This window comes from Humulus lupulus, chromosome 3, assembly GCF_963169125.1.
Source record: "Humulus lupulus chromosome 3, drHumLupu1.1, whole genome shotgun sequence".
Taxonomy (NCBI): domain Eukaryota; kingdom Viridiplantae; phylum Streptophyta; class Magnoliopsida; order Rosales; family Cannabaceae; genus Humulus; species Humulus lupulus.
Genome location: NC_084795.1, coordinates 105,676,284 through 105,685,632, shown reverse-complemented (window position 1 = coordinate 105,685,632; position 9,349 = coordinate 105,676,284). Strand labels below are relative to the sequence as shown.

At 36.0% G+C, this 9,349-nt stretch overlaps 1 protein-coding gene across 2 annotated transcripts; it reads left to right on the top strand.

Moving 5' to 3' along the window:
• The first annotated feature begins 2,577 nt into the window (after nucleotides 1–2,577).
• LOC133823037 (beta-1,3-galactosyltransferase GALT1) lies at nucleotides 2,578–8,201 on the top strand. Of its 2 annotated transcripts, none has more exons than XM_062255617.1 (8): nucleotides 2,578–2,791; nucleotides 4,136–5,174; nucleotides 5,520–5,755; nucleotides 5,853–6,134; nucleotides 6,506–6,634; nucleotides 6,737–6,916; nucleotides 7,367–7,474; nucleotides 7,622–8,201. In XM_062255617.1, the coding sequence occupies exons 2-8, from the start codon at nucleotides 4,409–4,411 to the stop codon at nucleotides 7,832–7,834; spliced, it is 1,914 nt and encodes a 637-aa protein (XP_062111601.1). In that variant the 5' UTR covers nucleotides 2,578–2,791; nucleotides 4,136–4,408; the 3' UTR covers nucleotides 7,835–8,201. The 2 variants fall into 2 exon arrangements, with proteins under 2 accessions (XP_062111601.1, XP_062111602.1); XM_062255618.1 differs by having other exon boundaries at nucleotides 4,101–5,174.
• Nucleotides 8,202–9,349: the final 1,148 nt, after the last annotated feature.

The window sequence follows — 9,349 nt, the reverse complement described above, 5'->3', positions numbered from 1 at the left end:
CTCCGGAGAGTAGGCCAGGTCGCCTACAAACTTCAGCTGCCTCCACAGATGAAGATTCATCCAGTATTCCACGTGAGTATGCTGAAGCCTTATCATGGTGACGAAGAAGACCCCGAGCGGGGAGTGTCCAAAAGAGCCCCTACGGCAATGACTACTTCTTATGATAAGGAAGTCGAGTGTATACTGGCCGATAGAGAAATTCGGAAGAAGAGGATCCCCAGATACACGGAATACTTAGTTAAGTGGAAAGGTTTGCCAGATGAAGAGGCTAGTTGGGAACCAGAATCTCTTCTTTGGAAATTCAGAGATCACATCCTGCGTTACAAGGATGGTGATGCGACGGGGACGTCGCGAACTTAAGTGGGGGAGGGTGTCAGGTCCCGACCAGTGACCCTCGACCAGTGGGCGCACATCCTGCGCACGGACTCGTACGGACGAGTGGGCCGAGTAATGTCACGACCAATGACGCGGCCCACGAAGGGCCCATGGGGCTTGGGTGGTTTGGGGATTACTTAGCATGGATGTACTCCTCCTTCTTAAGTAAACTTAGCATAGTGGGTTTACTCCCTTAATGGGCCGGCCATTTAGTTTATGGGCTTGTCCACATGCTTTATGTAGATATCTTAAGGGAAATGGATGGTGGGGAGCTTGCCACTTGTCGGCCTAGGGTATTCTCTAGTTTCTTATATAAAGGGCAAGACCCTCACATGTTTAGGGGCTGCCATTACATTTCTCTACACTTGTAAACACATTCTTATCAATACAAAGCACGGATTCTTTGTACCTTGTTGCCTTATTCCTTTCATTAAGTTGCTTACACTCTTTCGGAGTGGTTTTTCATACCCACTCTTTTAGGCTGACTTTGCCGACGGACTGGTGAAGTGCCGCACTCCCTAACCTTGGTGGGTTCGGAGCGTGTCACTATGGCCTCCTTTTAAAAAAAAAAAAAAAGAAATTAAATAGATGTAATATATTTATTCTAATCAAATAAATATATGTCCATAAATTACAATGGTCCCTCTTAAAATAAAATAAAAAATAAAAAAATATATGCTGTATATATAATATTATAATCTATATTTAAAAAAAAAAAAATTGGTTTCCTCTCCAATAATCCTGACTGCACAATTGCACCTCATAAAACTCAAAAAGACCTACATGTCCAAGCAAACACAATTAAAGCCATTAATTGTAACGTGAAAAATGGGAGAAGAGATAACATATAAAACAACACTTCTCATTTCTCACATGCAAATTGACAATGGCTCATTTGTTAGGTGGATGCCCCTAATGTTTTTCAACTTAGTCTCTCTCTTTTCTATCCAAAACCTTACACGTGCTACAGCTTTGGGTTTTTCATTTTAGTCAATCTACTTCCAAACGTTTAGATTCTTTCACCGAAATTGCCAAAAATTTGACTATGAAAAGTGTCAAATTTCTATTGTTGGATATATTAGTGCATTCATGAATATATTCGACCACTTATTAAACAAAGAAATATATATAACTCCCCACAGTCAAATAAAATGAACTGTAAACTTCACAATATATTATAACACAAAGGTGTTGGAATTCACTAGCCAAAAAAAAAACATAAAAAGTGGGTAGTGGGTCATGGTCATTGCATATATAATGAAACATATTTCCAAGCTTCTTTATTTGGTAACTTAAAATGATTGGTTCTTTTGTTTCTCTTGTATTATGCTTTTATGGCTTTTTTGCAAAGCCAAATTGTCTGTTTGTTCCTTGCTTTCTATGCAAAATCCCATACTTGAAGGCTGAAAGTGGCGTTTCATCCGCAGACCACGGCCGGCCATATAGTTGCCTCGTAAGAGGGCAATGTCTCAGGGGTATATTCGTAAAATCATTTGAATTTTAAATTTCCTTAGCCACTTCATCCGTCTACCGGCCCAGGCCCGCCAATTTGGCATACCTAAAGCCGTCTTCGAGTCAAAGTCAAGATTTTAAAATAAATACTTAAATACTTTTTGTTTTTGTCTTTTAACTCTTTTATTTTTCTTATATCGAGAAAGAAAATTTTAAGAAATGATCTGAGCAAGGGATTTAACTAATATGACATACAGTTTTTAACGAACACTGTCACAGAAAATATAATTAACTCCACTAAAGTTAAAAACTCTCTCGTTTTACCTGATGTTTAGGGTAAAACGACCCCGTAAGTTTGCTAATTTCCGTTGAGCCGTCACTAATCGACAGTAGGACTTTCCTTGTGAGTTGTGACTGTAGAACCGCCAAATCAAATAGAAAAAAAGAGATTGCAAAAAATTAAAAATTTGTTCTTACTTTTCAACTGCCTATCAGACATAGCCACGTCACCAATTTAATATGCTAGAAGACGATAGGCGACGCAATGTGGTTTTTCTTTATTGGTTTTTTCCCGTCAGCGATTTGACAAATATAATGGAAAATTCAATTCAACAAGTTCTCTTTAATTGTTTTTAATAATTGAATATATAATGTTTTTGTCTCTTGAAAATTTTATGAAGTTTATTTAAACCAGTTGTTAAAAAAAAATTAGTTAATTAAATCTTTGTCTTATAAATTAAGTAATTAATTAAAGTTAAACACCCAAATGGAGCGAAGACTTTAAAACGACCAAATCAAATCAAAAAGAGCAACCAAACGGTTTCTGCCTTCTCTTCTTTGTGTGTGTTTGCCACCGTAACGCGTATACTTGAAGTAAGCTACAGTGAAGATCTATCAGACAGTCTCCCCCTTTTTATCAAGTTTTCTCTATCTTTCCGGCATTTTCTCGGAAAATCGTTGTCAGGTAATTCTACTCTTTTTTTTTCCTTTTTTCTAATGATCTTAAACATAGTGTTTTAGACTCGCTTTTGCGAATTCTAGAGCTACGATTTTCGTTTTCTTCTTCCGCTGTAGTAGTTGTTTTTTTAAAAAAAAAAAAAAAAAATTCACATTCGGTGGTCTTCTGCTTTGGATCTATCTGGTGTTTGTATAAAATTGATGGAATGAAAAGATAGTAGTTTTTTTAAACCTTTTAGTTTTATTTTTATTTTCGTTGGTTTTCTCAGTCAAGGGATAATAAAGTTGCATCGGCGAAGGAGATCTCAATATTTTATGATTATGCGTTAGAAAATAAAATTCTATTCTCACTCTGAACTAATCGGAGCGATTAGCTAAGCTCATGATGCTTGTTTTTTGTTTTTGTTTTGTTTTTAATTTTTTTTTTTTGGGAGGGGGAGGTTGACTGATGTAGTGTTCTTGTTTTTCTAGTCAAATATTGGAATTGCAGAGAAAATACGCGTTGAATAAGTCACTACAAGTATTCTGAACTAATTGTTCATCTAATTTATTTTTGGTTATAGGCACAGATTAATCTCTTCTTTTAAATAAATATTTTGTTTTTTGAGAATTGTAGTTACTAGTTATGCATGGAATATAGATGATCATCCCCAGACCTTAGCGTTTTTATTTTACGTTTTGGTCAACTAGTTTTATTTCTTCTCGAAAATTGATGTTTAATGATTATAGCAATACTGCGAAAGATATTAATGGCTTCATGATATTAGACCAGTTGGCTAATTAGCTAGGATGTCGATCAGCTATTGATTGAGCACTGCAAAACTAAATTGATTTGATTCATGAAATGCTCTTCTCAAATTGATTTTCAAATTGCTTTTATTGGCGAACGCATTGTTGACATGGGTCTAAGTTGGCGAACGCGTGTGAATGTGATCCATGCCTTTATCATGGTATTAAACTTGAGAATTATCTTTTATTATATGGCATTGTTTGTGGTCCATCTCCTAATCTTCCAGGTGACACCTGAAGTTCTGTAATAAATCGGCATGTTTTTCTTGTGTTCTATTAATACCAGTGAAGTTATAGTATTAACAGATGCCAGTGGAAATATGATTTTTAATATAGTTACATTCTTTGATGATAAAGAAAACCCTGCTTTTCTCTTCACTCTTATTTAGCAAGTTATATGAACACGAATTTGACTTGCTTTCACATTCCTTAATGTAATTTGTAAGCGTACACCTTTGTGAAGAACTTATTGTTTTCATTATTCGAGGTTCATCATGAGTTACTACATCATTCTCTTTCTAATCTAGATGAAAATGCTTGCAAAAATGTTTGTTGGTGTCAGTTGGACTGCTGGCTGAGATTGGAGAAACCTTGAAAGTTACTTCGTGGAAGCAAAGGTCCTTCAACCAATGCACTTAATATGATTTTAGCTGTTTGCACAGAATGGATCATTCTTCTTCCTCCCTGTCAAAGAATTGGCCTTGTGGTTTCCGTTCTCAGAAGTAATTTTCCTATTTACGCATTATACCACCAATTGCTGGATTGTTTGAACTTTTATCCTCCTTTACTGAGGAAATCTGGCATCGACCAATTGATTCCTTGAGGGATAACGAAAATGAAGAAATGGTATGGTGGTGTTCTGGTAGCATCTTTGTTTATGCTTCTGGTTCTGAGATATGGCTTGATGAAAGATCCTATCGGGGAAAGTTATTTGACTACTCCTTTCTCCTCTAATACTAGTAATGTTAACCCTCTTGAATGGCTGAGTGCCTTTTCTCCACCTGCAGTTCAAAATCCTGTGAATACTTTACAAGTGATACCTACAAAAACCATTATTTTTGATCTCTTTGCTCAGAGGAATATCTCTGATGTTGAGCAGAAATCTCTGCAGACATGGGACCATTTGAAACACCTAATTGATCATGCTCAAGGTTTACCTAATGCAGTAGACGCCATTAAGGAAGCTGGAGGTGCATGGAATAACCTTATGGCTTCAGTTGAAGAGGAAAAACTAAGTACAAATGAAAGTTCACAAGGCAGGGCAAAAGAGAAACAGTGTCCATATTTTTTAAACAAAATGAGTGGCACAGAACTCAATAACAGTGACTATAAGTTGCAAGTTCCTTGTGGCCTGACTCAAGGTTCTTCCATTACAGTTATTGGAATTCCAAATGGTCTTCTTGGAAATTTTCGGTTTGATTTGACTGGGGAACCACTTCCAGGGGAGCCTGAACCACCTATCATTTTGCATTACAATGTCAGGCTTCATGGTGATAAAATAACTGAAGACCCTGTTATTGTTCAGAACTCATGGACTGCAGCTCATGATTGGGGTGAAGAGGAGCGTTGTCCCTCTCCAAGTCCTGAAAATGAAAAGAAAGGTACTGCCTCAAGGTTTAATTAATTTTGTAAGTATGCAGTTTGATATAAAGATTCGTTGCTAAAACATTTTAGTAAAGTTTTTGTGCCAAAATCTTTACCAATCTATGAATTTTGAAGTTGGGCACATGAACATGCATAAAATGTTTGTAATGATATTTAAACTAATTTATCTCATCTTGTATATGGGTATCAAATTAAGCCATCTCTCTCTCGCTCCTTGTTAGCAATCCTCTAACAAGTACTTATTTAATATGATACTGCATAGTTTTGACTTCAGCACACAGCATTTTATAAATATGTACTACAAATTTGTGATAAATGACATTATTGTGGCTATTTTCCAGTGGATGAGTTGGCCCAGTGTAACAAGATAGTGGGTGAAGGTGATGATCAGCTTCTCATGACTAGAAAATCTACTAACCTTTCAAGGCGGTCATCAATGGTTCAAGATGGATCTAAACCTAGGAAATACTTCCCTTTTAAACAAGGTTATCCATTTGTTGCCACACTCAGAGTGGGATCAGAAGGAATCCAAATGACAGTTGATGGGAAGCACATAACATCTTTTGCTCAGCGTGAAGTAATCGTTTTCATCTTGTCATGTTTCTTTGGGCTTTTCAAGTGAAATGCACTCGTTCCTTAATTATTAGCTGACTGAGTTCTTTCTTATCCCTCAGGCATTAGAACCATGGCTCGTCAGTGAAGTAAGAATTTCTGGAGACTTGAAATTGGTTTCTGTCTTAGCCAGTGGTCTACCCACATCAGAAGATTCAGAGCATATAATGGATTTGGAAACGCTCAAATCACCTCCTTTACCCAAACAAACTGCACTCGATCTTTTCATTGGTGTGTTTTCTACTGCGAACAATTTTAAACGCAGAATGGCTGTTCGAAGAACATGGATGCAATATCCAGAAGTACGATCTGGGGCAGTTGCAGTTCGTTTTCTTGTTGGTCTGGTGAGCTTCACTTTTTATGTATATTTATCCATTTTTTTTCTCTTCTTCTCAATATGCTTTTGATTGGATAAAAAATGATCAACTATGAAGCTCTATGGAAATGTTGCAGCACATGTAACACAGTTCAAGGACTTTTGGATGAAATTTTTAAAATTGTAAAAACAAATTCACAAATAGAAAGTGGGAGAGAATAAAGAAAAATTAGATGATGAGAACACGATTTTTTTTTTTTTTTTTTATGGGTTTCTAGTCTATGTAAACTGTTCTGTTCTAAGAAATGATCACCTATTTGTTTTTTATCGATTGATGAGCAGAATTTTTCTGTTAAGTAACCTTGTTAAGTTAATTAATTACTAGTTCATTATATGCAGCATAAAAACAAAATAGTAAATGAGGAACTGTGGAATGAGGCCCAAACATATGGAGACATCCAACTGATGCCCTTTGTCGATTACTATAGCCTCATCACATGGAAAACTTTAGGAATTTGTATCTTCGGGGTAAAATCTTCTTCCTTTCCCTCGAGATGTTTGGTATTTTTCCTTTAGCTTATTAACCTTTTTTTATTTATTTATAATAAAATAAAAATAAATAAAAAACAGACAGAGGTTGTTTCTGCAAAATTTGTCATGAAGACAGACGATGATGCATTTGTCCGTGTAGACGAAGTTCTATCTTCGTTGAAAAGAATCGGAGCTAGTCGTGGGTTGCTTTATGGACTCATAAATTCAGATTCTCGGCCTCATCGAAATACTGATAGCAAATGGTTTATCAGTCCTGAGGTAAATATCCATACATTATCCAACTTAAGTTGGAATTAATCATGAATTATCTCTACACTCTGACTCCATTCTTGATTGAGCTACTGCATATGACTAACTATAGGTCTTTTTATTCTTTCCAGTATGTTACCATGTGAGTGAGGACATTGGCATAAGCATATGCATGCATGATTCATCCATATATTGTTGTGTACATACATTAGCTCAAAAGAAAATAGGAAAATAACTTGAGTGTATTAGTTCGGTTATTTTAGGTTAATTCCTATTTCTTCTTTCTTCAATTCGTAGTTAGGCTTTTGCAGACTACTTTGTTCCAAGGTTTACCAAATGGGACTTTTTGGCTTTTAAGCTGAATTAGTACATTTCGGATGTAGGTCAGCCGAGGTAAGTGCCTCTTAATAAAAAAATACAATGTTGTAGGGTCTCACTTCATTGTCTATCTTATTGTAGGAATGGCGCGAAGATACTTACCCACCTTGGGCACATGGTCCTGGTTACGTGGTCTCAAGAGACATAGCAAGCGCCGTCGTCAAATTGAACAAAAAAGGCCATTTGAAGGTAATATGTGCGCTTGTAGCAGCAGATTTCATAGCAACTTCATTTTTTTGCTTACATGGAATTTCGATGTAAAAACGAGGTCTATTCTAATGTCCGTATAAAATACAGTAGTAGTTTCTCAATCTGAAAGAGAACTTTTTTTTTCAGATGTTTAAGCTAGAGGATGTAGCAATGGGCATCTGGATTGCGGAGATGAAGAAAGAGGGTTTAAAGGTTCGCTATGAAAATGACGATAGGATCTATAATGAAGGATGTAAAGATGATTATGTGGTTGCCCATTACCAGGGCCCAAGAGAGATGCTTTGCCTCTGGCAAAAACTTCAAGAAGGAAAAGGAGCGAGATGCTGCGGTGAAAGATAGGCATATTACATTTCACTTTTAACTGGACTGGAGCTATTTTGAGGAAGCTCCACAACACAATTGAGAGGAATCTTGGTAACTAATCTTTTGGTAGTGATTATCTGACCAAGGTTGACCGAAGACGAAAGAGAGATGACCACTCTAACTAGATGGTGAGGAATCGCCTATTTTAATGGGAAGGGGTTAGTTACACTATTGTTACATATTAGTAATAGCACGGAGCCATTTCATATTACTATAGAAAGCATGTCCAAAATTTTTGCAAATTTTGTAGGTTAGAGATTCTTTTGCCCTGTATAAATCGTAACAATAGTTGGATATTCCAAAGTATATAGTGTCAATAACATAAAATTGACTGCTTTACACATCTCTTTTGCCGTAGTTTTGTTCTGTTACATAGCCCTGTATGCTTTGATTTAGCATTTCCAATATTTTTTTGGATAAATTTTCAGAGATATAATTTAAAATTGTGGAATCACATTGCTCCCTCAGTGAATAATTTTTCAAACAACGTGAGAAAATGAAATTAAAAAATAACTTCATTATTTTTATATTGATAACACGTCTACAATGGTGTACATTTTTATATAATCCAGTTTCGCCAAGTCTTCAGCAAATTTTAAAGAAAATCTGAATAATTAAGGATGTCAAAATAGGGTTCCAAACTTTTAGTATCGTCACGTGCGCAAATATTATTTTAGATATTTTTGCCACTCTAAATTGTTCAGATTTTCTTGAAAATTTGTAGGAGATTCGTTGTGACTATAATGAATATTATCACACACATATATATAAAGATTTGCGTATGTAAAAATGTATGATTCATCATAATAGTGCACAAAAGCGTAGACCATTGTAGTTGTAATAGTTATAAAAATTATAAAAGTGTTAAGAAAATTATTTCCCCACTTTTTTTATATTGAGGAAGGGGGTTTGAAGTTGGTACTTCTTTTTGTGAGAAAATGTGTTAAACCACTAAATTATGTCTATCACCACATCTTTTTCACTAACTCTCTTATTTTGTTATTTGCCAAATATATTTTATTAAGGGTTGTTGACGGTAAGAACTCGTCAACTAAGTTAGATTAAGGATTTTGTTAGTTGTAAGGGAAACGAACTTAAATTGAGTGATCTTAAAACAAACTTTTTGATATCTCAAAGAACTTAAACTTAAATATTAGAATGGAAATGGAGAGAATTTAGAAAATATGTGTATTGCTCAAAAATGTCAGGTTACAATGCTCAAAAACTCGATCTCTTTCTCAGGTGAAGGGAGATCATATTTATAGAAGAGCACTACTGGCTCATTGTACATGGTGGTCCTAAGGAGACAAGGCCCTGCACATGCAGACTACAGGTGGTAGTGGTGCTGGGAGAGTGGTGGTCGGCTCTAGTACATGTTTGGGGTTTGCGGGAGCACTTCGCAAGGTTGCTAGGCGGGTGAGGCAAGGAACGAAGTCACGGATTCACAAGGGCCTCGCATGAGGCATGGGTCTCACGTGGGGCGAGACGAGG